This window comes from Dermochelys coriacea, chromosome 7 (genome assembly GCF_009764565.3).
Source record: "Dermochelys coriacea isolate rDerCor1 chromosome 7, rDerCor1.pri.v4, whole genome shotgun sequence".
NCBI lineage: Eukaryota > Metazoa > Chordata > Testudines > Dermochelyidae > Dermochelys > Dermochelys coriacea.
The window spans coordinates 33,296,096-33,323,455 of NC_050074.1; the positions used below are offsets into that span (position 1 = coordinate 33,296,096).

The window sequence follows — 27,360 nt, forward strand, 5'->3', positions numbered from 1 at the left end:
GTCTGGAGACAGAGATCCACCTATGGAGTTTCATCAGCAATAAATGCATTCGTAAACAACCCTTAAAGCTAAACCGGAGTCAGGCCATTTTATTCCAAATGAGAGCGTCCACACAGGAGTTAATCTGGTATAAATAGACCAGTACAAAAATACTGGTAAATTGCCACATCTAGACATAAACAGCCTTGTTAACACTACTTACTCTCCCATAATACCCCTCCCTACTGCTGCAAGCAGTAGTGTTTACTTGTACTGTGCCACAACCACCTAGTAACACAGCATCCCAATAGCGCTTCCATGCTGGCTGGCACACGGACCCCACAGCCCAGGGTTCTCTGGTCTTTCCCATCTCTTTCGCTGCTTTGCCCACAGCATCAGAGCCAGTGTGAGCCCCCTCTCCAGTGTGCAGGGGGCCGGGGAGCATCTCTCCATCCCACTCAGCCCTAGGGGTCTGGTTACAGGCAGGCAGTATTCAGAGAAACATTAAGAACATTCCCACTTTGTCACATCTCTCCCCACTTCAAGACCGAACTGAGCAGGGTCACTTTAGCCGGTGACCTGGGGAAGTTCGAACCCACCAACATTCCCATGGATGACCCAGCATCTCTCCCATTCCTTGGTGGGAGCTACACCAGGCCCTTCCAGTTTCACACCCTCCCTTAGATCGGGTGTGCTTGATGGAACTCGCAGGCTGCATGTGGGAAGGTTTATGTGGCCCATGCCATTTTGCCAGCCCATTACCCCGGGGCTCAAACTGGGATTAGGATTTCTCCCAGCGCTCCAGTTTGGAGGGTTGCGATTCAGGCTCTTTTGGTTAAGAGCCCCCATTTTGACCTTGGCGAGCTCTGGTCTTGGGCAGCTGCTCCCCACCTTGTGGCCCAGGTACGACACTTCTGCCATCCCCACCTTACACTTTCCAGCTTTTACCGTCAGTCCTGCCTCCTTGAGGTAGCCCAGCACCCTCTTCACCTGGGAAACGTGTTCCTCTCAGGCCTGGCTAAAGACACAGATATCCTCAACGTACGCCAGGGCCAAGTTCTCTATCCTCTTCAGTAGCCGATCCACCCCGCGCTGGCCGACGCCCCATTGAGGTGGAAAGACAGGACCAAGAACTCAGAGTGCCCCAAAGAGGTGGTCAAGGCAGATTTCAACCTGGCATCTGGGTCCAAAGGCACCTTCCAGTCGCCCTTGGTGAGATCTATAGTAGAGAGGTAATGAGCCCCTCCCCCCCCCCAGCTTGTCTTGAATCTTACCAGGCCTAGGCATGGGGTAGGCATCGGACACAGTGATGGCATTAAACTTCCAATAGTCCCCACAGAACCAGATCAGCCCATCTTCCTTGGGGACCCACCCCATGGGTGAGGCCCATGGGCTGTTGAACAGCTGGATCACCTCTAAAGCCACCATGTCCTTGACCTCTCTCTCCAGATTCTGGGCTGTTTTCCCAGTGACTCTGAACAGGGGACACCTGATGGGAGGATTGGCTCCCACCTCAGGGAAGAGATCCACCAGGGGGTCTTCCCCCTTCTCTTCCCAATCCTCCCTTTCCAGGTTCAGGGGTCCTCTTACTCTTCTCCCATACAGCAGCTCGAAAGGGAAGAACCCGGTGGATTCCTGGGGCACTTCCCTGTACCATAGGTGGGGCAGATACTTGTCCCAGTCCTGTGGATGCTGATTCATAAAAGTCCTCAGCATCATCCCCAGGGTCCCATAAACTATATGGCCAGACCCCATATTTCTCCCACAAGCCCCGGAGCAGGGCTGACATGACATTGGACCCTTGGTCTGTAAGGATCTCACTGGGGACCACCACTCTGCTGAAGATGGTCAGCAGCACGTCTGCCTCAGTGGAGAACAGAGCCACTGCCTCTGGGAGGGGAGAATCTATCACCACCAGGATGTATTTCTTCCCCAACCGGGTCATCTTGCTGAGGGGCCCCACCATGTCCATAGCCACCTTCTGGAAAGGTTCCTCTATTACAGGCAGGGGTCCTAAGGGAGCTTCACTCTTATCCAGGGACTTCCCCACCCTCTGGCAGGGGTCACAGGACCTGCAGTACTGCTGGACTGTGTCACAGACTCCGGGCCAGTCAAAGTTCTGCAGCAGCAGCTGCTGCCTGGGGCACTGGATCCCCTGGTGCCCTGAGAGAGGGACATCATGGGCCAGGTACAATAGCCTGCATTGATACTTTTGGGGCACCACCAGCTGCCTCCTGATTCCCCACAGTTCTACTTCCCCTTGGGGAGCCCATTCCTGGTACAGGAATCCCTTCTTCCATAGGAATCTTTCCCTGCAGACTTCCCCAAGGGGGTTTGCAGTGCTGTGGCCAGCAAGTTCCCTCAGCTTCGGTCTGGAATTCAGTTGCTGGGGAAGGGAGTGGGACCTGTTCCCTCTCGCTGGCTGGGCCTGGGGTCACAGCCCCGCTGAGCCCTGTCCCTGGTTGCTCCCTCCCTGCCTGCTGCGGGATCACTTGCTCAGCACTGCCCTTGCTGTCCCAGTGCGGGTAGGCAGTGACCTCTATCGCACTATGCATAGACACCCAGCCCCCGCATCACACTGGGTGCCACATAACCCCCCCCCCACACACACACAGCTCCTACGTCATGCTGGGCACCGCACAGACCCCCAGAGCCCCCTCATTGCACTGAGTGCTACTGAGACCCCTCCCCTCCTGGCCCTCTCATCACACAGATGCCCTGTGATGAAGTGGGAATGTTCTTAATGTTTCTCTGAATACTGTGTGGGTGCCTCAGTTTCCCCTATGCAGTTCTTAAGTATCTAGGTGGTGGGATAAGGGTGTGTGATTGTGGCAGAGCCCTAGGGGGCCAGTGTGATGGTGTCTGCACAAAGAATGAAAGAATAGCTGACACCCTGTCTCCTGGCAACTGATGACCTGGGCCCCTCCTCTACAAAGGTACCAACTGAAGGTGTTGGAGAACAAAGCCATCAGGTGGCCTCCTGGCCCAGGAAAGAGACAAAGGAGAGGAGGGGCTGGAGAGTTTCAGTTTGGAGCTGGCTGGGGAAATGGAGGGAGGCCAGATGGGGCTGTGGCCTCCCTGCCCCCCAAGACGGACCTGACTGAGGGTCCTGTTTCCTGTACCTACAAGCTTTAGACCATGTTCCTGTCATCTAATAAACCTTCTGTTTTACTGGCTAGCTGAGAGTCACATCTGACTGCGGAATTGGGGTGCAGGACCTTCTGGCTTCCCCAGGAGCCCCACCTGTGCGGACTTGCTGTGGGAAGCGCACGGTGTGGATGGGGATGCTGAATGCTCCGAGGTCAGACCTAGGAAGGTGGAAGCTGTGGAAGCTGCTTGCCCTGGAGACAGTCTGCTCAGAGAGAGGAGGCTCCTCCAGAGTCCTGACTGGCTTCATAGGGAGTAGTTCCAGAGCATCGCCCAGTGACTCTGTGACACCCCCCCACAACCCCCTCATTGTGCCACGCTGTGACCCTTTATCACTCCGGGTGCCTTGTGGACCTTCCCAACCATGTTTGGGTTCCCTGTTGTGCCAAGAACTGCATACACCCCTGGCTAAGACCGGGCCCCTCACCACCATGCCAGGTGGCGCACAGTCTCCCAGCCAGTCAACATCTGGGGCCTTGCTGCACCAGATGCTGTACAGCCCCCATGACCAAGGTCAGGGTTGCCCCGGTGCTGGCGCTGCACTGACAGACAGAGCCAGGCCCTGCCCGAACGGCTGGCAAGCCAGACGCAGGAATGATTCTTCTTCCTGTCTGACTGACAGGGAAACTGTGACACAGAACAGTGACGTGACTTCCCCCAGGTGACACAGGGCATCTGCAGCAGAGCCAGAAACCAAACCCTATTGTCCTGAGTCCCCCACCAATCCCTTACTCACATGGCCCCCTTCTGCCTCCCCAGCCACTACCCAACAGTGCACTGCGACTTCTCACCGTGCCAGCCCCAACTCCACCCGGCTGGGCCAGTCCTGGCAGTAGCTGGCACTGGCCTCGTTCAGCCTCACGGTGCCGCTCCAGGGGTTGTGTCAGCAGGTCCAAAGCTCTCTGTGGGGTTAACGAGCACATCCACGTGCCTCCACAACCAACATGGCAAAGCAGGCCCCTGGTGCCCGGGCATCTGCAGCCACCAATGCCCTGGGCAGAGCTTGTGCCCAGCAAGTCCCAGCTGCCCCATCTGAGGCGAACAGAGTGGCATTCCCAGAAGGGTTCCCTACAGACACCTGGCCTAAGAGGCACCACCTCGCCGCCCAAGGGTAATGGAACCCAGGAGTCCAGCCTTTCCCCAATCTGCCTCACTCCCTAGGAAAAGGGGCTAGGAGTCCTTCCTGGCTCTCTGCCCTCCCCCCCTGCTCTAAGCCCCTAAACTCCCCTCCCTCAGCTGAGAATGGGACCCAAGAGTTCTGATTCCCCTATTGTAACCCACTGAACAATGCTTAATGGGGGAGGAAGGGTCACAGACCTGCCCTCCCCTCCAAAATAAAAGATTTAAAAATCAAGCTGGGTTGTCCTTCAAGTGCTGTTTTACTAAAGCTTCTGCTCCCAAATTTTGATAATTCCCCCATGCTTCTTCCACCCACTAAGCACTGCCCTGGGGGTGAAGCTCAGGAGTCCAGGTGCCCCCTCCCCTGCTCCAACCCACTAGAGGTGGGGCCCAGAACTAGGAACTGATTCCCACAGGTGCCAACTCTACCAATTTGGTGAAGCTCCCAGCTGCTGGAGTCATGTGATAAGGAGAGTCTCAGGTGCAGCTTAAAACAAAGAAGCCAGGTCCTAGCTTGCAAGGATGAAGAGAAAACTGGAAAGTGTGATCCCAAAAGAGTCCAAACCAGGAATGTGAAGTAACAGATCCCAGTCTCCTCCCTACTCTCCTCCCAGAGCTGGGCTAGAACCCAGAAGTCCTGATTTCCAGCCCCACCCTACTCTAGCCACTATACCCTACTCTCCTCCTAGAGCTGGGGGCAGCACCTAGGCATCCTGACTCCCACTCCCCACCTCAGTCTTTTCCACTAGACCCACTCTCCACCCAGACATGGAATAGGACCCAGGAGTCCTGATTTCCATTCCCCTCAGCCCCAAACCACTGAACCCCATATCCAGCCTTGCAATCATACTTCCTTGTTGGGCTTTAGTTCCGTGTCTATGAACCACCCCCCACCCCCATCCTTGGACTCTGGGCTCTGCAAATATACCAAATTTACCGGCCATTACCAAGGTTACAATAGTATTTGAGTTTGGTGCTAAACCCAGATCGAGTGACTCAAGGACAGGGCCCAAGGGCTGTGAGAGTGGTTGGCTCAGGGAGGTGGGGAATGGGACATAGACCCTTTCTTTCCAGAGGGCGCCAGCTCTGATCTGGCCCCAGGATGCAGGGGGGCTGGTTGGCTGAGGAGGTGGAGGATTGAACATGGGCCAGTACTTAAGGATGAATTATGTTCGCTATTAATGCTCATTGGTTTCTAATTTGTATTCACACTGAATTATGAGCCCAGCTAGTAGCTGTTGTCTCTCAGGCCCATCCTGGTAACATGGCAGGACTCTGCACCTCTTGGGCCTCAGAGCCATTCCACAAGCCAGACGAGCATCAGGCGCTGCAGGAAGCAATCAGGGGAGGGAATGGGGATCCCATTGTGCACGTCTCTAGGGACAAGGATAACAATACCCCTGCCACCCCATAATAGCCCTTCCCCGGCCTGGGCGTGGCAGGCTTAGCCAAGCCGATGCCATGGGAGCCCCCGCTAGTTAATTGTCTGGTGGATTCGCTACAGGGCTGAGCGGGCTCATTCTTTCCATTTCATTGTCTCGTTCCATCGCTATTGGTCCGTCTCCCGGGGAGAGAGCATGAGGGGGGCAGCAGGTGGGTTAGAGAGAGGGAGTTCAGAGGGTTTTATTTATCTACCCACAGCTGAGACTCCCAGTACAAACTCAGCCTTTCCCATGTAGGGGGCACCAGCTGCAATCCCCAAGGCAGAAAGACTGGGAGGGCCTGGGGGCAGGGAATGGGTCTTGGGGCCTGTCCCCTCTAGAGGACACTGGCTCTTTCTAGTCCCAGGGTGTGGGGACTGGCTGCCTGGGTTGGGGAAGGAGCGGGAATGGAATATGGGGCTTTTTCCCACAAGGAGGGCACCACTGATTGTTAGTCTCTAAGGTGCCACAAGTACTCCTTTTCTTTTTGCGAATACAGACTAACACGGCTGCTACTCTGAAACTCCTATCTGGCTCCACTGTGATGCTACTGAGTGTCCTATCCCCTGTAAAACAAGTCTGGGTCTGAGATCAGGGAGCAAAGAGGCAGGAGTCTCAACTGGCACTGTTTGGCTTTCCGGGGGCAGCATCACCGCCCAGGGCCACAGAGAGAACCCAGGAGTTCTGATGCACAGCCACCAGCTCCAACTCCCTACCCAGAGCCGGGTGAGAGCATTGACAGGGTGCAGTTTAAAGGTCACGTCTGTGTCTAATCCGCTTACAGGGGAGGCAGTGGCTCGTGTTTACCTGCCTGATTAATACCAGACAGCACTTATCTGCCTCTGAGATCCATATTCCCAATCAATGCCTTTCATAATTCAATTTCTCGGCTGCCCCAGATTTGGGGAAACATTCCTCCTCCTTCCTAACCTCCCCACGCCCTTAAATGGAGCAGCCAGATCCTGCCCCCACAGCCAGTGCTCCTGCCCTGCTCCCCACAGTGCCCCCTGCTGGGAGAGGCCAGAGCTGGAGTAGCCGGGCACTCCTGCCCCCAGCCAATGCTCCTGCCCTGCTCCCCACAGCACCCCCTGCTGGAAGAGGCCATTATGGTAGTGCCAAAAGACTGCATTGTACCAGGCTCTGCACAGACCCTGATGGAGAGTGAGGCCCCTGTTGCTACGCAGACACACAGTGAGAGACAGTCGCTGTCCCCAAGAGCTCAACAGCTCTACAGATAAAGACCGGGAGAATGGCAGAATTACTTTCATTTTACAGCTGGGGAGTGTGGGCTCCCTCAGTATTTTTAGTTGGTATGGCAGGCCCTCCCCCCATTTTTTAGGCTGGTACATTGGCATTCCCTGGTATCTCAAATTATACTGTAGCAGCCCCTAGAATTGTTAGTTCCTGCTATTGCATTACTAAGTCTTTGCAGCTAGTACTTTTTGTTGCTACGTTAGCCTAGCCTCATATTTCTCAGATGACACTGGTGCAGCTTGAGTGTTATATTCCCTCAGCTAGTAGTATTTTGGTTGCTACACTAGTACCGCCTGGTATTTTTGAATGGCACTGCAGTATCCCCTAATAATGGAGGCTGGTACCTGAGTATTTTTGTGGGTTACTTGCTAGCACCACCCTGTGTTTTTCAGCGCTGCGCTAGCATCCCTGACTATATCTGGTGGCCTTGCAACTGCACCAGCTAATGTAGCAGCGCCACAACTTCTAGGCGGGTACTCAAGCACTCATTAGTATTCCTGGATGGTACTGCTGGATCACCTAGCATTTTGCTTGGGCCTCTAACACTATAGTATAGTTACATGACACCGTAGCATCAGCCTCTAGTATTTTTAGGCTGGCTCTGCTTTGGGATTGAGTAGCTTTGACTGCTACTGTAGCAGGTCCTATTTTTTTGTGGCTGATACTCTCGTGACCTGCAGTATTTTTGTAGCTGGTATTACAGTATCCCCTCGCATTTGGGGGCTGGTACTCTACCATCCCTGGGTATATATTGGAAAGTACTGCAGCATCTCCTGGTGTTGTAGGATGGCTCTGCAGCATCCAGTGTACCTTTTTGGCAGCTACTGCAGCATCCCCTAGTGGTGCAGTCTGGTATTGCAACACCCTGCATCTGTTTTCCTGTTTCAATGCAGAGGCTGCAAGTGCATCTGGGGAGCAGCCTCTCTCCCACGAGCAGAGGATGAGCTCTACAGGCAGCTGCCACAGGGTCAGATTAGCAGGCAGATGATTTGCTGCAGAAGGCCACCTCGGCCTCCCCGACACATGTGGCAACGGTGAAGTGCCCCCTGTGTACCAAGTGAGGAGGCTATACTGGGAGCCCGACTTGAAGAGGCATGGGCGGGAGGGGAGAAGCAAACTGGCAGCTCACATGACAGTTCAAAAATTGACACCATGTCAGATGCTGGGGAGTGCTGTGGACACCACCCTTGCCATTGCAAGTGCGGGGGGAGACACACACACCCCTGCATGGACCCACGCCACTGGGGCCAGAAAGGAACAGCACAAGGAGACAGAGCTAACACACACAGTGTTGCCCAAAACAACCCCTACTGGGAGAGGCCGGGGCTGGAGTAGCTGGGAGCTCCCCCCACAGCCAGGGCTCCCTGGAGCATCTCACTTATGGATGTAAAGTGATTTTTATCCCCACCTAGGACCCCGCCCCCCCGCATCCTGTGGCTCTTGCAGAGGGGGCTCCCACTGACTCCAAATGGCTTTGCTGCTAAATGGATCTGGCCTGCCTCAGAATGGATCCTGTTGGCCAACCAGGAGCTGCTGCCTCCCCCACCCTCCCGGCTCGGCCATAGCAGGGATATTAAACACTTTCCATAACGCTGCCTCCTCAGTCAGGTTGGGGACCCAGGAGTCCTGCAGCAGAAAGACATGCCCTGCCGTGCCAGCAAGGACTGTGTAGCAGGGAGCAGGGTGGGGGCCCTGATGGGGCACTCTCCCCTCACAGCCCATGCTGACCTCAGGGCCTCAGCATGGTGCTGGATGGCGCAGTGCTGCAAAGGGTGCTGGCTTTTGGATGAGAACTAAAACTGATGGTCTAACCCGCCCTAGGCATTACAATTCCTGGGGCAACCCCCCCTCCCTACAAAGCTGCAGTTTGAACCCTCGAGTCCTGGGCAGGTGCCAGGGCCAAGGATGCCAGTCTGATTCACGGCACCCTCAGTGCTCCCAAGCCAGGCACACACCCCTGGAAATAAATATATAGATAAAGGGGAAAAAAAATCTATTTGCAGAGACCAGATTGTTCCATTAACCTTGTCTTTGTCAGACGGGAGGGAGGGGGGAAATATGTCTAACATGTCTGGGTTGTGGGGGTGCGGGGTGGGGGTTGTGGCAGCATATTAAAGCCCAGCTCCTAATTTGAGACCAGTATGACAGCAGCTGTGACATGTGCAATACAGAATGATAAATATAATCTGTCACCCAGGCAAAATCAATAGTGGTTTATTTATTTATTTATTTATTCTTTCTGTCTCGCATATGATTTGACAAGCAACATTAAGGAAAAAAAATATAATCATGCAACAGATTTGCTTCCCCCCGCCTGTATTCTGGTGCCTGGGCTCTGAAAAAAGAGATGCCCCACCCCAGAGGCAGCTGCATCTCAGCACCAGGAGAGGGATCCCTGCATAAATAGCCCCTGGGCTCCACCCCAGAGGCAGCTGCATCTCAGCACCAGGAGGGGAATCCCCATTTAAACAGCCCCCCGCTCCTGAGGCAGCTGCATCTCCTTTGTTCAGCACCCCGCTAGCCATTTCTCTGAGGCTGGGCTGGGGCATGACATAAATGTCTGTCTCCTGGGTGAAGCACTAGTTGGCTGGTGCAGAATGGGCCGACTCTGGGGCAGATTCAGCCAGGATGATTGGGCTGTGATTGACGTATTTATCGGAGCGATTTCCTCTTTCCGTGTCGCTGCGACACAAATAACCAGGCATGGTAGAGGGCCAGGCCTCTGGGAACAGGAGCTGGGGGGGAGAATGCTCCCGCTCTCGCACTTACACGCAGCAGGGCTCACCCCGCTGGCAAGGGGGACACACAGCTCCACTGAGCAGGCCTCCATCCCTCCAGCAGGGAGTGACAGGGACACAGTCTCGTTCCTCCACTAAGCACAGCAAGGACACACACAGCGTAAGTCTCACTTCATCCAGCAGGGGCAGCAGATACACAGACACTGGCTTCAGCAGAGCGGGAGGGGGACCCAGCCCCTGACCCCTCCCTCGGCCAGGAACACATTAAGCCTCCAGCTTTGCAATGGGCTCCCTCCCCTAGAATCTTCCAAGGACAGATAGCAGGGCTCCTTCCCACATCTGGAAATAGAACCCAGGAGTCCTGACCCTCAGCCCTGCCGTCTAACCACTAGACTCCATTCCCCTCCTAGCCATCCCTCAGCTCCAGAAGGTCAGGATATGCAGGGGGTGGGAAAGACGCAGAGATAGGGCTGGGCTCCGCAGGGGGCTCCCAGCATGAGATGGGGGAGGGGCTGTGAGATGGACAGATGGGAACTGGGACCATTGGTTTTTATTATATTTATTACATCTCTGAACCTGTTGTTAGGTACAAATATACACAGCAAGGAATCTGTACAGCCGGGATCACAGGGGTAGGGGGGTGTCCTGACTGCGATCCACGCCCCATCCTCCTGCTCCCACACCAACCCCCTGCACTCCCCGTCCATCATCGGCCACATGCATCAGCCTCCAGGCAACCTCCTCTTCCTGCAGGGCAGGCAGGATACCCCAGGCAGCTCCTACTAGAGTAGGGGAAGTCCCCCCACCCCCTCCCCATGGCCCCACACTGGAACCTGATGCTGGAGGATGTGTTTGGGGGATGTCAGGTGAGATCTTACTAATTTCACAATCCCCTCCCCACGTTAACTCATGTCTTCATCCCCCATTAATAGAACCCAGGAGCCCTGACATGCAGCCACCTCCCCGCACCCTCAACCAGGAAAAGATCCATCCAATTGCCCCCAAAGCAGCTTCTGCACCCACTGGAAGGGCTGTCTCTCCCCCTTGGCCCATGCTTTCTCCCTTTGCCTCTTCTCTGTGTCACTCCACAGTGGGGGAGCCGGGAAGTCAGCTGGCAGATTTGTGGGACAAGAGATCCCAGCTTGGGAGGAGTGGGAGGAAGAGCAAACCTTAAAACACACAGAGCAGAGGGGTCAGACTAGCTTTAACTACTACAGCCCACTCCCTTCTCAGAGCCCAGAACAAAACCCTCAAGCCCTGCCCCCACCCCTGCTCTACCCACTCGGCCCCCTTCCCTTCCCCACAGCTCTTACGTGTTTGTCTTTATAAATGGATGTCGAAAACCCCGTCCTCCACATCCTGGACCTCCTCCTCCCGGATCTCTGCAGAGACACACACAGCTCCTTGTAGCTGCAAACCCCAACGGAGCAGCCCACACTGCCACCACACGGGGGAGCCACTCGGCTAGGATTCATCATGGCCAGCACTCGCAATGCACTTTGACAAGCACACACCCCTCCCCTGCACTGAGATGCAGCCTCCTCTGGGGCGTGGGGGGCTGTTTGTACAGGGATCCCTCCCCTGGCGCTGAGATAGGGCCAGCCCTGGGAGGAGGGGGGGCAAGGGAGCTGTTTATACTGCTGTCCCTCACCCAGCGCTGAGATGCAGCTGCCATCTGAGGTGTGGCACAGAGGCTGTTTCTACAGGGATCCCTGACCTGGCACTGAGATGCGGCTGGCCCTGGGGTGAGGGCTGTTTATACTGCTGTCCCTCACCCAGCACTGAGATGCAGCTGCCTCTGGGGTGGGATGCGGGGGCTGTGTAGACAGGAAGCCTGTGCGGAAGCAGGCTGGGATAACACAATGTGTTGGTTACCGGGGGCCCACGATGGGGGTGTCTCAGAATAGCTGCCAGAGCTCAGACCACCATCCCACACCATCTGCAGCGACACAAACAGGAAGCAGCATGGTGCAGTATTATGAGCTAGCACTGAGGCCTCGTCGGGTCAGGAAATCGCATGGAGGTGTTGTTATCGGGCTTGCAAGCTGGCTTCCGGCACAACACTGGGGCCATGGGGAGAGTGGGGGAGGGGCTAGCATCAGGTCTCCTGGGTTCTCTCCCAGCTCTGGTCAGGGAGTGCTGGAGGGGCTGGGGAGGGCCCTTGGCTCTGGGCTAGGTGGGGTGGGGCTGCCCCCGGTGGCCATACCTGTGTGGCGTGAGGATCTGCAGGCCGGGCGGGGCAGTGAGAAGCTGAAGGAGCGGGCAGGGATGTGGGCAGGGCTGGCCAGGCTGAAACTCTTGGTCCGTTTGCGGCACTCCAGGGAGAGATGTTCCCGGCACTGTCTGTGGCAGTTCACACCGCAGCCTGGAGGGCAACAAGAGAGGTTCGGGGTGGGCCCTGCAGCTCCCCTTCATGCAACCCCCCATGGCCCCACACCTCCCCTAATGCAGCCCAGGTCCCTCACACACCTCTATGGCCCCAGCTCCCCAATTTTCCCTGCACTCCCAGCTCCCCAGGTGCACCCCCAGCTCTCAATTCATCCTACAGCTCTCCGGTGCACCCCCACAGCCTAGCTCCCCAGTTCATGACCCAGTGACCCCAATGCACCCCTCCATCTTCTGCAAAGCACGCCCAGCTCCCCCACAGCTCAACCCCCATGGCCTCACGCTTCCCTATATACTCTCAATGCACCCCTATCTCCAGAATACAGCCACCCACAGCCTCTCTCCCCCAGTGCAGCCCCAGCTTTCCCCCAACCACTCATTTCCCCAGGCAACCCCCTCCTCCCCACATACTCACAGCGGCACTTGAACCCCTGTTTGTAGATTCCCAGTATCTGGGGAGAAAGATGCAAGGGGATGGGGTCAGCGAGGTGATGAGGGGAGGATGGGGGCACATGCTAAGTTACACTACAGCAGTCGAATCGCAACAGTTGAAATGAGCTAATTTCACAACATTTCATTTAAACTTTCTGTCCCAATTCCAAGCGGATCTCAGGATCTCCCACGGAACGGACAATCCGAGACTCGACCAGTGCTGGTGAGGGGGACGAGCTGATATTGGGACACTTCTCCCTGCTGTGATCCAGCTGACTCTGGGATAGGAGGTGGGGGCTGTTTATACTGCTACCCCTCACCCAGCACTAAGTCGCAGCTGCCTCTGGGGTGGGACACAGGGGCTGTGTATACAGGGATTCCCTCACCAGGTGTTGAGATGCAGCTAGTCCTGGGGTGGGGCGCATGGGCTGTTTATCCAGGGATCCCACAATGAGCACTGAGATGCAGCCGGCCTGGGGTGGGGCTGTTTATACTGCTACCCCACACACGCAGCTGCCTCTGTGGGGAAACGAGGGCTGCTTACACAGGGATCCCTTGCACAGTTATCCCAGGATAAAGGTGCCTTCCCTCCCATAGAACTCATCCTCTGAGAAGAGCGAAGCCCCTTCACCCCAGTCTAACTGGGCCCTCTCTGGGCCTAGGCCAGCTGTTGTGTGCTTCTGCGTCTCTTCAGTCATCTCCCCTGCCCCTGCCCCTGCCCCTGCCCCAGGAATCTAACCCCCCTTTGCCCTCTCTGTGGCCACACTAGTGAGGCATGACTTTCCCTCATGGAATCGACCCCCCAGTCATTATGGGGGAAAGGGAAAAGGGGCCACCCCAGTGGAACAAGCCCCCTAGTCTATGGAGGGTGGCCGTTTGTGGGTCCTGTGTTCTCATGGGGGGGCCACAGAGGGCAGCCCCCAAAGCAACCAGCCTTCTGCACCCTCCCGGGGGCCAGCAATGGCTCACCAGACTCTTGCAGTGACGGCAGGACACAGGGTGCAGGAAGGTGGTCTCCTGGAAGCTGTGGATGAAGCCCATCTTCCCGTCCACCACAGTGCTGGACTTCATGAAGTACGAGATCATCTCCTCCCTACTGATGCAGCCATCCCTGGGGGCACAAAGCATCAGGCTAGGAGACAGAGCGCCCAGGTCTGTACCCGGCTCTGGGCGGAGACTGGGGACCAGGGCGTTAGAGCAGGGGGACCGAGAGTCAGGGTACCCGGGTCTGTGCCAGGCTTTGGGCGGGGAGTGGGGGCCAGGGGAGTAGAGCTGGGGGGCTGGGAGTCAGGACGCCCGGGTCCGTGCTAGGCTCTGGGCAGGGAGTGGGGGCCAGGGGGGTAGAGTAGGGGGCTGGGAGTCAGGGCATCCGGGTCTGTGCCAGGCTCTAGGCGGGGAGTGGGGGCCAAGGGGGTAGAGCTGGGGGGCTGGGAGTTAGGACTCCCAAGTTCCAACAAAGAAGAAAGCATTATGGGGGATGAGGCTTCTAGGAGGTCTGGCCCCAGTACCTCACCCCTCCTTCTGGTGTGAGGGGCCCGCGGGGTCCCCCCTTCTTGGGCACTCACTGGTTCTCATCCAGGTCCCCAAATTTGCACAGGTAGGGGAAGTTGTTGCGGATGATTTTGAACTCCTCCTGCGAGATGTGGCCGTCTCCGTCCACGTCGAAATTCCGGAACACGGACTGCAGGGGGCAGCAGAGAGCGGCGGGAGAGTCAGCCTAGCAAAACCTCGCCCCCGACTCAGCCCCCGGCACAGGAACTAGGAGGGCGGGGGGGGGGCTGCAGCACCCCCGGGCTCCCGGCTGCCAGCCCCGCGCCCGGGGCTTTGCTCCTGGCCTCAGCTCTGGGGCGTGGGGGGCGGGTGGCCAAGGGTAAGGGGCCTGGCTTCCAGCTCCCCCACTATTTACAATGTTCCAGTGCCACTGGCTCCAGAACCCCCTCCACTTCCCCACGTGGACTGCAGGGGGCAGCAGAGAGCGGCGGGAGGGTCATCCCGGGGGGTACGCCACCCCCTATGCAGCCCCAGAGGCCCCTCCACACACATGGACTGCAGGGGGTAGCAGGGACTGGAGGAGGGTGTCAGTTCAAGGTACCCTGCCCTAACACACAGTCTTGGAGCGCCCCCCACCCACAGAAACTCAGACCATGGTGTCCAAGGCCCCCGCTCTCACCTCCACCATCTTCTCAATGTGTGTCTGCACCAGCGTCTGGTCCGGTTTGGGTTTCACAGCCAAGGCCCACTCATCTATGTCAGCCGGTCGGCTTGGGGGGGAACAGGAGGTGGGGCTGGACGGCTGGATGGACATAGAGACATATCCTCTGAGTGATCCCCTGGCCAGCGCTGAGGTGCAACCACCTCTGGGGTGGAGTGCAGGGGCTGTTCAAACCGGAATCCCTCGCCCAATGCTGCGGCCTCAGGGGCTGGAGCTGGAGGGGTGTTAGTGAACGTGTGGGACCCGGCAGCCCCCTCTCTCTGGACAGGAAGCTCAGCCCCCAGGGAGCAGAGCGGAAGGCAGCTGCGAATGCGCCTGAGAACCAGCTACTGGGGCCAGATGGGACAGAGATGCCATGGCCTGCTGCTCCACCCCCATTCTCCACAGGGGACAACAGAGGGGTCATGGCCCGGGGGTAGGGGACAGGGCACAGGTCACACAGCATCGTGCACTCACACACGCACTCACGGCCGACTTGCCACGGGGCTCTCTCTGCAGCGACAGCTGGTAGATCTCCTCCTCCGTCTGGTACTGATCCAGTGACACCTGGGGGGGCACAGCCCATCAGACAGCGGGGGTGTGGGGTTCACCAGGAGCTGGCTGACAAGGTTGGCGTTGGCCTCAGAGAGCAGTTTGATGGTCTAGGGTGTAGGGAGATACGGGGGGATGGGAGTGCAGTGGGGGTTGGGATGCCATAGGGGTGCAGTGAGGTTCAGGGGTGGGGTGCTGGGAGAGTACAAGCGGGTGCAGTGAGAGGTCCAGGGGTTGGGGTGCAATGGGGGTGCAGGGGGGCGGGGTCTCACCGTGAGCAGATTGATGAGGTCCATGTTGGCCTCGAAGGGTGGTTTGATGCTCTGCACCAGCACCAGCTCGTTGAGGATCCCGAAGAGCTGCTGCATCTTGGTGCCGTTGACGAGGGTGTGGGCCCGGTCCAGCCAGTCGGGCAGTGCCACGTGCACGGCCACCAGATCCTTGAGGTGCACGCCCAGGATGGGGAAGCGGAAGCCGACACACTCGGCCAGGCGGCGCCGGTAGCGGCTGTAGTTCCCCAACGAGGTCACCAGCTCCGTCATGGACTCCCACAGCTGGGAGGGATGGGGGGGGTGTCAGGGGCTGGGCCCAGAGCAAGCTCCCAGCCTCGCCCCAGTTCTCTCCCAACCTCCCAACACCGCCCCAGACCCCAACCTCGCCCCAGAGCTCCCCCAACGCCACCCCAGACCCCAACCTCGCCCCAGAGCTCCCCCAACCACTCAACACTGCCCCAGACCCCAAAGCCCCAGACCCACCCAGACTCCAACCCTGTCCCAGAGTTCCCCCAACCCCTCCACATTGCCCTGACCCCAACCCTGCAAGCCCACCCCAATCCCCCCGAGACCCAACCCTCCACCACTGCCCCAGGCCCCTCGAGACCCCAACCCCACCCCAACCGCCTGATTGTCATCCCACCCTCCAGCATTGCCCTAGCCCCTTGAGAATCCCACTTCCCCCCGGCCCTGTGCCCTGTACCTTTGTGGTCTCGGAGCTGACATGGCTGTGGGTCTCTTTGAGGCGGGAGATGGAACTGTGACTCAGCCCCCCCACCACGGCCATCAGCGTGTTGAAATTCTGCAGCTGCAGGAGCCTCTGCAGGGATGTCCAGCCGGAGGGGGGGATCCAGCCGAGAGACAGTGGAGATCCACGGGGGAGAGAGAGGTCAGATTAGTTCCAAGGATGGAGGAGTGTGGCCCTGGGGACATTCACACCTGGAGTCCAGCTGGGGCTCAGAGTACAATGGGCCGGTAGGGGGCTGCGGGTCAGGATTGAGGGGCCCCTCACCTGTGCCACCAGGATGAAGCGGGTGATGACCTGTGCCCGCTGCTGGGCGGTTGGCTTGCTCAGCACCATGAGCTGCACCCACTGTGAGACGCTGTTGAAAAGGGTGATGAACCGCTCCAGGATGGGGTTGTCCACAGTGCAGCCGTGCATGACAAAGCTGTGATAGTCCTGGAACTGGGATGGAAACAGGGTGTCAGTGCCTGCCCCATGGGAGCGGGGAACATAGGGGATGGGACAGTGCCTGCCCCATAGGGGGAATGGGAGGTTCAGTGCCTGCCCCATGGACATAGAGGGTAGGGAAGTGCCTGCCCCATGGGGGGAGGAAAGGTCATTCCCAAAGCAGCCCTCCACTCCCAAGCAGCCTCCCCAGCCCCTTGGCAGCCGCAGGGTCTCTGCCCCACACCAGGATCTTGCAGAAGGAGCGGTACTCCAGGTAGGTGAGATGCTCCGCCAGCTCAGAGGACTCCAGGTGGTCAAAGAGCAGCGACATCTTGCGTTTCTTCGGGGCCACTGGGTTGCGCTGGGTCACTTGGCGCTTCCACTTGTAAGTAGGGCTGGGGGGGCACAGTCAAGGGGGGTATGTCAGAGCGAAGCCAGTGTTTGCACCCAAACTGCTGGCACACGCTTTTCCTGCACAGTTTACAGCCCAGAGACCCCTGCGTGCTCCCATGCCCCATGCACACATGCCCAATGCGCACATACACACGCCATGTGCAAACACATGCCTTGTGCACTTCCACACACACACCATGCACACATACACACACCATGTGTAGACACACGCCTTGTACACTCACACACAATGCACACACAGCATGTGCAAACACACACCTCATGCACTCCCACACACACCACGTGCACACACATGTCCTGGGCATTCCCATGTGCACGTCCAGCTCATGCTCACACAAACATATCCCATGCACTCCCACACACACATGCACATACACAACAGACACATTCACAAGCATGCACTGGAACACCCCTGTGCACACGCTTGTGTCCTCGCTCAAACCTGCTCCTCATTCCTCCTCAGCCCATGCAGGCCCCCTGCTCTCACACCGCTGCTCTGGGACACTCACCCTCATCCCTGACCCTCCCATTCCCCCAGCTCCCCACCACCTCCCCCATCCCCCATGCTTCCACCTCCACCACATACACATTCTCAATGTCGATGAGGTTGCTGTGGCGCCGGTTCCCCTCACGGCCCAGAACCTCTTTTAGCTCCTTGATCTGCTCTGCTAGCTCCGGGTTCAAATCAAACTCTGCTGGGAATGCCGAGATCCAGTACCTGGGGAGGGGGAAGGGGTAACAACAGCCAACACCCGGAATACAGCCACCTCTGGGGTGGGGCACAGGGACTGTTTGTTTAGGGATCCCTCACCCAGCACTGAGATGCAGCCACCTCTGGGGTGGGGCACAGGGACTATTTGTTTAGGGATCCCTCACCCAGCACTGAGATGCAGCCACCTCTGGGGTGGGGAACAGAGGCAGTTTACTCAGGGATCCCTCACCCGGTGGAAAGAGGCCCTATGTTGAGCCCCCTGCAGCACTGTGCCCTTGAATGCTGCACTGGGGCCAGCTCTGCCCCGAGGTTTGAGGCTGCTGCCCTGAAATGTGGGACTCCTCCAGACTCACCTCACCAGGTGGCAGGTTTTCACCTGCAGGGAGCTGCTTTCTGAGCTACGAGACTCTTGGTAGGTGCAAGGGCAGAGTTAAGGCGAATTCCACATTGCAGGCACTGGAGACTGGGGGAGGGGGGAGAAAGGGGGAGGAGCTGGGGGTGGAGCTGGGCCACGGATTTAGGGCCCTTGGACCAGGCTGGGAGGAGTAGCGTTCTAGAATCACAGCAATGCGAGGCTGGAAGGGACCTCTGGAGGTCACCGAGTCCAGCCCCCCGCGCTGAGGCAGGACCAAGCAAACCCAGAGCACCCCTGACAGGTGTTTGTCCCGCCTGTTCTTACCACCTCTAGTGATGGGGAGTCCGCAACCAGAGCTTAACTAGCCTGAGAAAGTGTTTCCTAAAATCTAACCTACTTCTCCCTTGCTGCAGATTAAGCCCATGACATCTGGTCCTACCTCCAGTGGACATGGAGAACAGCTGACCACCATCCTCTTCAGAACAGCCCTGAAGATACTGGAAGACTGTTAGCAGGTGTCCCCCCTCCCGCATCTTTTCTCAAGCCTAATCATGCCTAGCTTTTTAGCCTTTCCTTCCAGGGCAGCTTTTTAGACCATTTATCATTTTTGTTGCTCTCCTCTTGACACTCTGCAATTTCTCCATAGCTCTCCTAAAGCCTGGCACCCAAACCTGGACGCTGTACTCCAGCTGAGGCCTCCTCAGTGCCAAGTAACATCTCCCGTGTCTTACATACGCCTCTCCCGTTAACACAGCCCAGACAATAACAGGCTTTTCCACAACAACATCACACTGTTGGCTCAGATTCCCTTGATGAGCCAACCCCTAGATCCTTTTCAAGAGGACTATCACTTAGCCAGTCTTTCCCAGTTTTGTGATTTCTCCTTCCTCAGTGCAGTCCTTTGCACTTGTCTTTACTGAATTTTATCTTGTTGCATTCAGACCAATTCTCCAATTTCTCAAGGTCATTCTGAATTCTAATCCTGTCCTCCAAAGTGCTCACAACCCCCACAGCTTAGTGTCATCCGCCAGTTTTATAAGCCTACTCTGCGCACTGCATCATCTAAGTCATTAATGAAAATATTGACTAGCCCCAGACCCAGGACTAACCCCTCTGGGACCCCACTCAATACATCCTCCCATTTTGACAGAGAACCATTGATAGACTGTCCTCAAAGAGCAGCTTTCAACCAGTTCTGCACCCACCTTATAGCAATTTCATCTATACAGTATTTCCCTAGTCTGCTTATGAGAATGGGGACTGGATCTGTAACTCACGAAAGCTTATGCTCAAATAAATTTGTTAGTCTCTAAGGTGCCACAAGTCCTCCTGTTCTTTTTACTAAAATCAAGATCTATCATGTCTCCAGCTTCCCCCCAGCCATTAGGCCAGTGACCCTGTCAAAGAAGGATGTTAGGCTGGTTTGGCAGGATTTGCTTTTGACAAACCCATGCTGGCTATTCCTTATAACCCCATTATCCTCCAGGGACTTACAAACTGATTGTTTAATAATTTGTTCCGGTATCTTGAAGGTATGGAAGTTAGGTTGCCTGGTCTATAATCCCTGGGGTCCTCTTAGTTTCCCCTGTTTAGAGACAGGTGCTATGTCTGCCCTTTGCCAGTCCCCGGGGACCTCACCCGTCTTCCATTTCTCAAAGACAATCGCTAACGGCTCCCAGATTGCTTCAGCTCCTTCCTTAAGTATCCGAGGGTGAATTCCACCAGTCCCTGCCAACCTGAATAGGTCGAACTCCTCTATATACTCTTTAACCTGCTCTTTCCCTCTCTGGCCTGCGTTCCTTCCCCCCTTGTTGTTAATGTTCATCGTGCCGAGTAGCTGTCACCATTAACTGTTTTAGGGAAGACTGAAGCAAAATAGGCTTTAATCCCCCCAGCTTTCTTGATGCCATCAATGAGCTTGCCTTCCTCAGGAAGTAGCGGACCTGCACGTTCCTTCATCTTTCTCTTGCTCCCCATGTATTTAAAGAACCTCTTCCAACTGCCTTTCTGTAACTCATTTTCAGCCTTAGCCTCTCGGATTTTGCCCCTACCTGCTGGTGCAATTCTTCTGTGCTCCTCCTTGGCAACCTGTCCACATTTCCACTGTTTGAAGGATTCTTCTTTACTTTTAAGATTGTTAAAGAGCTCCAGAGGGAGCCACCTTGGCCTTTTCCTGTCTTCCCTTCACACCAGGCTAGTTTGCTGTTGTGCCTTTAACACTGCCTTGCTGAGAAACTTCCAGTTCTTTTTTCCTTCGATTTGCTTCCCCTGGGACCTTAGCTCCCAGTTCTCTGATCTGTTGAAGTCCAGGTTTTTTTTAAGCCCATTGTCCTGATTCTGTTGCCCCCATTCCTTCCTGTCCTTAGAGTCATGAAATGGTGTCATTTCAGGGTCATTTTCACCCAGATTGCCTTCCGCCTTCACATGCACAACCAATTCCTCCCTGTTGGCCTGAGATGTATATGGACCCCCCTGGTCCTGCAGGGGTCCCCTGGTGAGCCCCAGCCCAGGGAGACAGTCAGCTAGCAGAATAAGCCAGCTCTGTCCTCACCAGCCAGGGATATGTGCATTGTGAAGGGAGGGGGTGCCCAGGAGAGAAAGGGAGGCAGTAGGGTGCCCCAAGGCAGGTTGGTGGGGTGAATGAGGGCAGGAGGGAAGGAGCTGCAGGAAGGGGGGTGGAGGGCTCACAAGGATATATGTGCAGCAGCTTGGCGGCCAGGTGGGAGGAGGGGATATACCAGGGATGCATCATCAGGAACATTCGCACCAGCTGGGGGTCCCGCACCTTCCCCTCATCATCTGCAAGAGAGAGTAGGCCCTGCTCAGAGTTCCCACAACCCCCCACACTCTCAGAGACCCCCCCATAACCTCCCACCCCGCTCAGTGATTCTGCAATCCCCCACCCTGCTCAGACCCCCCCCACTACTCAGAGACCCCCCCGCAACACCACTCAGACCCACCCCATTACTCACAGACCCCGCCGCAAACCCCCACCCCGCTCAGAGATCCCACAACCCCCCATCACCTCAGAGACCCCCCCACAACTTCCCATCCAACTCAGAGACCTCCCACAACCCCCCACCCTGCTCAGACCCTCCCACTACTCAGAGACCCTCCACAATCCTCCACCCACTCAGACCCACCCCATTACTCAGAAACACCCCCCCCGCAACCCCACACCCTACTCAGAGATCCTGCAACCTCCCTCCCCGCTCAGAGACCTCCTGCAACTCGCAATCTGATCAGACCCCCCCACAACCCCCCACCCCACTCAGACCCATTCCCATTACTCAGAGACACCACCCCGCAACCCTCCACCCTCCTCAGAGATCCCGCAACCTCCTACCCCGCTCAGAGACCTCCCGCAACCCCCCACCCCACTCAGACCCCCCCACACTACTCAGAGACCCCCCTATAGCTCCCCACCCTGCTCAGAGACCCTTACAGACTCTCAGCCTGCTCAGACACCCCCCACCTCACTCAGAAACCCCCCCACAAACCCCACCCTGCTCAGAGACTCCCCACCCTGCTCAGAGACCCCTGCAACCCCCCACTCTGCTCAGAGATCTTCCACCCCAGTCAGAGATCCCCCACAACCCAACTCGCTCAGAGACCCCTACTGACTCCCCAACCCAGAGACCCCAGTGATCCCCTCCCCTGCTCGGCACCCCGTTAACCCCCGCAACTCACTCAGGCTACATCTGCACAACATTTGGCAGTGAGGCTCAGAGCCCGGGTCGCAGACTTGCAGACATTGCTGGGCAGACATCACTGTGTGGACATTGCGGCTCGGGCTGTAAAGCCTGGGGGTGGTGATCTCCAGCCCAGGTCACAGTGTCTACACAGCTATTCTTAGCCCCGGGGCATGAGCCCCAGGACCCTGCATCTGTTGCCCAGGATCCGAGACTCGCTGCGAGGCAGGCGCTCACCATGGGGACGTAGCTACAGAGACACCCCCTCCCTCCCCCCGCTCAGCAAACCCTACGGACCCTGCTCCCTGCAGCACAGCATCCCCTAGTCCCTCACTGGGGCACTGGGGCCAGCACTGATTACAAGGGGAAAGCACCCCCTGCTGAGCCCCTGCCCCACTCCCTGCAGCAGAGCACCCTTTAGGGGTCAGGACAAGTGACCGTATAGGTTAAAGAAAATCCCAAAGCCACAGCCTGACCTCAGACCCTTGGGCAGCCCCAGCCCTCCATATGCCACCTCCTCAGGCTCACACCCCACCTCACCTCTTACCAGTCACCTGCACCAACAACCCCTTCTCCCCACACATGCTCCAAAATAACAGCTCCCCCAACTGCATTACCAAAGGCCTCAATGCAGCCCTGTAGCAGCTCCTCAACCGTACAGCCCTTGTCCAGGTCCAGCGTCTCGCTCATCTCTGCTCCCCCCGTGCTGGCCAGCTCCCCCTCTTCCAGCCTGGGGTCCCACCGCAGACAGGTGCTGCCGGCTCAGGGGCAATGTATCAGCGGCCCCCTAAGATCAGGGATCCCTGGTGAGAACCTGCCACTGAAAGAGGAGATGGGGCTAGAGTTATAAACTCTTACCAAGATGCAGCCGCCTCTGGGGCAGGGCAGCCGTTTCTACAGAGATCACTTGCCTGAGGCTCACTGGGGTCAGCGCTGCCCCAGAGGGGTAGTTGCAGAGATCAGCCAAGGGAGCCGTCCAGGGTTGGGTGTCTCTGTCCCCTTCACCCTAATGCTGTGAACACTGGGGGAGGGAGAGTCTGTTGCAAAACAAAACAGCTAGAGAATTTCGGGTAAAGTTGCAAAATGTTTCCTCCATCATGGCTTCCTGCTTTGGCCCGGGTCAGAGACAGGGCCTGCTTTGCCCCTGGGAGTGTAGAAGTATGGGACACGGGGCCTTTCCCCTCCAGGGAGCACAGACTACGATTTGGCTCTGGGTTGGGGAGACTGGCTGGCTCGGGGATGGGGGAAATGAGACATGGGGCTTCCCCCTCTAAATTACAGCCTCCCACTTTGACGCTACAAACACAAAGCATGTGCAACTTCACAACATCCCAGCAGGAAAACCTGCAGCAGAGAGATTAGCCCATGATCACAGAGTGGGGAAATAGAACGCAGGAGTCCTGGCTCCCCAACCCCCCCTGCTCTACCCCACTGGACCCTTCTCTCCACCCAGAGCTGGGGACAGAACCCAGGTGTCCTGGAACCCAGCCCCAAGTTCTTCTGACCTTGCACAAAGCCCTAAGGAGTAGCCCCTGCAGCTGAGGCTCGCTGAGCTATTCTGAGCCCTTTGGCTGTTAAAGGACTGGGATGGAATTTATAAGTGGCCTTTTGCATAGTAACATCGCTTGGAGGGTAAGGAGAGGCAGGGGGCTGTCTGCTCTTTGGTTGGGGGGCTGTAAAGAGGGGGGTGATCCTAGGTGGAAAGCAAGTTCCCAGGCTCTATCCCCCTGTTAAAGGTATCTGAGGGTTAAACATGACAACAGGGGATTGGGTTAGATCCAGAGCAAAGGAATGTTTGGAGAGAGATGAAGGAACCAGGAATCCGGCCACAATGACTCAGGCTGAGAGATTAATTTAGACAAGGGCTCACATCTCGGGAATTCGAGCCGCACTATGTGCGGAGCTGAAATCTAGGGAACGGCTCTTGTTGGATTAGCAATTGGGGGGAGGGATAAGGGGCCTCGTGAGGAAGGTGCTGTGGTGGCATCCGTATCTGGGATCCAGTGGGAATGGGTTTAGATCTGTGTTGTAAATCCCTGCATAAACAGCACCTCCCCAGAAGTGGCTGCATTTCAGCACCAGGCAAGGGATCCCTTTGTGTAATTGCTCTGTAGTAAGACAAGATTATTATTAATCTTTTAAGACAAGCTTTTGTATGTGCAATTTACCACGCTTTAAATTGAGGGTTGGGGTTTCTTGCGGTGTTATTTTTAGGCGGCTTTTTGTTCATGGTTAGTTAGAAGACGAATAGAAGCAACCAGTGAGTGAGCTGAGTCGGGAGGACTGAACGAAAGGCGTTTGGGGGGACAGTCCCTCTTTTCCAGCTGGCTGTTTGTTTGCACAGCACCTCCTACTAACTGCATGTCTCTCACATACACACCAGCCAGGTTGCAAACCATCAATCAAAATACAGTGTTGCCAAATGTCAGTTGCCTCTCAGTCACCTCTGGGATAAACACACACCACCACACACACATTGCACACACTGTATGCAGCATAAACACACAGTCGCACTGCACGCACACACACTATCACACTGTGTGTGGCATAAAGCTTTGCCAAGACACAGCTCTGCTGCATGCATGATACCACACCGCACACACCTGGTCCTAGTGTACTGTGTACACACAGACACACACATACAGCCATGCTGCCTGCACTATCCTGCAGTGCACACACCTCGACCATAGTGCAGTGTGTGCACAGACACACACACACGGCCATGTTGCATGCACTATACTGCAGTGCACACACCTAGCCTATAGTGTACTGTGCTCACACAGACACAACCATGCTGAACCCAGAATGAAACCCTATCATTGCACAGCCTGTTGGCACCCACACACACCCCTGGGCTGTGGGTCCCAGCTGCCTGGGGGACAAGGACCTTTTTTATCGTCTTCCCGTATCTCAGCCAGGCTTCTGAGCTTTTATTAGCCACAATACAGCAGGGGGTCACGCCACGCCAATGATATGGGCCTCACTCTTAGGTAGGACCACTAAGCTATGGCTCTGAGGCACCTGCTCCCTGACCCATCACTACCTTTAGAGCCCCCCCATTAGCCATCCATTATGCCCCCAAGTGCACCCGCCACCCTTCCAACCCCATGCAGCCCCCCAATTAAGTGGGGGTTATATCCTAGGGCACTGCCAGCTCAGCCATCCCCAAAGTGGGTGAGGCAGCAGGGAGAGCCCCCCCCCACATGCACAGAGAGCCCCCATGTGCCTCCCTTGTGTGTGTGAGGGGGGAGACAGGGAAGTGCAGTCCCTTCCCCCACCAGCCAGGGCACCAGGGGCCGGAGAGGGGCTGGTGTGATGGGGGGAGTGAGCAGGGGGCGTGACGGGGCAGGGGGAGCGGGGGGACAAGGTTGGTGGGCGGGGGGCAGTGTGATGGGTGAAGCGGGCAGGAAGGGCGGCGTGAAGGGGGCAGGAGGGTCGGTGTGAGGGGGCAGGGGGGCCGGCGGGCGGGGGGGGGGCCGATCGATGTGACCGGCTAGAGACACAGGGGCTTGAGCCCCGGTACACTCGTCTCACAGGTGGGAGCGACTTTCCCTCCCTGGGGCCCTGGGTGCGATCGGGGGCCGGCGCCCCCTAGAGGGGCAGGCCCTGTCCCGCTCCCCGGCCCCCGAGCAGCCAGCCCCCCGCCCCGGGGCCGGCGCCCCCTAGAGGGCCAGGCCCGGGTCCCCCCCGCGCGGCTCACCCGGCTCCGCTCGGCTCCTGCGCTGGGCGATATTCAAACGCGGCCGGGCTGCACAATGCGGCTTGTGTCTCCTTATCACCCCCCGCCCCACTTCCTCCTGCCGCAGGCTCCGGGAGGGTCGTGCGGGTCCAGACGCCGCCTACTCCGCCCGGCGCATGGAGCGCCCCGGCCGGGCCGCCTGCCCCGCCGCTAGGGGGCGCCCCGGGCCGGGGGGGGGCGCAGCCACGGTTGCTCGCCCCACCCTCTTCCCCACTCGCCCTCGGCCCCCCACGTCCCACCCCGCGCCCCCCCAGGGGAGCCCCCGGCCGCGGGTGCCCCTGCAGAATTCTTAACCCCTCCTGTGCCGGGTGCGCTGCCCTCCCCCAGCGCCACTGCGGAGGGGGGCTCAGAGCAAAGCGGGGAGCAGCCCCCGCCTATTCCGTGTGCTCCAGTTACTCTGGGAGGGGGCATGTCTGGGGACCCCTAGCTTCTCCCCCAGTCTCATGTGCATGGGCTAATCTGGGGGGCGATTGGGGGGGTAATAGAGCAAAGGGGGTGGGGTGACTGGAACTCTCCCATCCCCCGCACTGTGGGCAAACACGGGGGGGGTTGCTAGGCCCTATGTTACTCACCAAAGGCTGGGTAGTTCTGGGAGGGGGCAGGGGCCACTGGGTTAGTCCAGAGCCTGACGCCCACTCATGGGGTGGGGGGAGCCCGACGCTGCAACCAGCTCCAACAATAGCCTGTTATCATAGCAACCAGCCCCCACAGGACGGGGAATGGGGACCCTGGCAGTGGATGTGGGTGCTGGGCTGAGCAGGTGGGGGATGGGGCAAGCTGGTTTCAGCCTCACACCCCACCCCTAGCCCAAGGAGTGTCAGTATCACCCTCTCCGGCCCAGCCAGCTGCAGCATCGTCCACCCCTCCCCCCTTCAGGCCCAGATTGTCAGCCCCTGAACCCCATTTTAGCACCCAGCTGCCCATCAGTAATCATGGAGAACAATCTCCACCTCTTCGCTGGGGCACCATGCCGGACAGGGTGGAGTAGGAGTTGGGGGGAAGTGGTCTGTGGTTGAGCAGAAATGCCATGCGCATTTCTGTGGCTGGCAAACAGTCCTAAACTCTAGGGCAGAGTGGGGAACACCCTCTCCTCCCTCCGTCCCACCCTCCCCCACCCCCCCTCTGGATTGAGTGCATGTCTCCCCAAGAGTCAAAACTGGCTCGCTCAATAACCTAGAAGAGCAGGTGCAACTGCAGTGCATTGCTGGGTGTGCAGGGCTCTCCTAAGATCCTGAACCCCACCCCCTGGAAGGGGTGGGGGCAGTGCTTGGTAAGGGGTTGTAGCCCCATCTGTGCAGTGGGGCATTTGTTGGGCCCCAGGCTTTGCTCCTGTACAGGAGAGGAGACTGGGGGGTGATAGATGGACTACATACAATGGGTTCTATCCCCAGCTCTGGAAAGAGAGTGGGGTCTAGTAGTTAGAGTGCGGGAGGGGCTGGGAGCCAGGACTCCTGGGTTCTACTTTCAGATGTCAGTGAGACATTGGGCAAGCTGACCACTGAGTTTCCCCATTGCAAATGGGTCCAAACCCCTCTGGGTCCCAGCCTCGCAGCTAGCGGGCATGTGGGGGTGCTCCTACAGTTATTCTCTTGCTCTTTGGCACCCCCTTATGTGCACATCAGGAATGGCTGGAGTATGCTGCTTAAACTGGCAGAGCTGGTGTACAAGTATGTGTTTTTCTGTGTGCGCCGGCTCAGTGGGTGTGAGTGTGCACATGCACAAGAACCAGCTAAGTGTGAGAGCTGGCAAAGCATGAGTACAAGAGTGTGCAGGAGCTCTGTATGTGT

General features: G+C 57.3%; 1 protein-coding gene across 8 annotated transcripts; it reads right to left on the bottom strand.

The window, feature by feature from the left end:
- Positions 1 to 10,206: 10,206 nt before the first annotated feature.
- RASGRP2 (RAS guanyl releasing protein 2) lies at positions 10,207 to 25,697 on the bottom strand. Of its 8 annotated transcripts, none has more exons than XM_038410571.2 (18): positions 25,535 to 25,697; positions 22,746 to 22,855; positions 22,452 to 22,654; positions 20,839 to 20,941; positions 18,141 to 18,203; positions 17,662 to 17,793; positions 16,906 to 17,056; positions 16,503 to 16,676; positions 16,194 to 16,310; positions 15,491 to 15,772; positions 15,144 to 15,233; positions 14,646 to 14,768; positions 14,041 to 14,156; positions 13,445 to 13,586; positions 12,459 to 12,495; positions 11,865 to 12,023; positions 10,972 to 11,040; positions 10,207 to 10,827 (listed from the first exon to the last, which is right to left on the bottom strand). In XM_038410571.2, exons 3-17 carry the CDS (start codon positions 22,522 to 22,524, stop codon positions 10,982 to 10,984), a joined length of 1,821 nt encoding a protein of 606 aa, XP_038266499.1. In that variant the 5' UTR covers positions 22,525 to 22,654; positions 22,746 to 22,855; positions 25,535 to 25,697; the 3' UTR covers positions 10,207 to 10,827; positions 10,972 to 10,981. The 8 variants fall into 8 exon arrangements, with proteins under 8 accessions (XP_038266499.1, XP_038266498.1, XP_043375009.1 ...); XM_038410570.2 differs by having other exon boundaries at positions 22,746 to 22,871; positions 25,535 to 25,696; XM_043519074.1 differs by lacking the exon at positions 25,535 to 25,697 and adding an exon at positions 24,003 to 25,138.
- Positions 25,698 to 27,360: the final 1,663 nt, after the last annotated feature.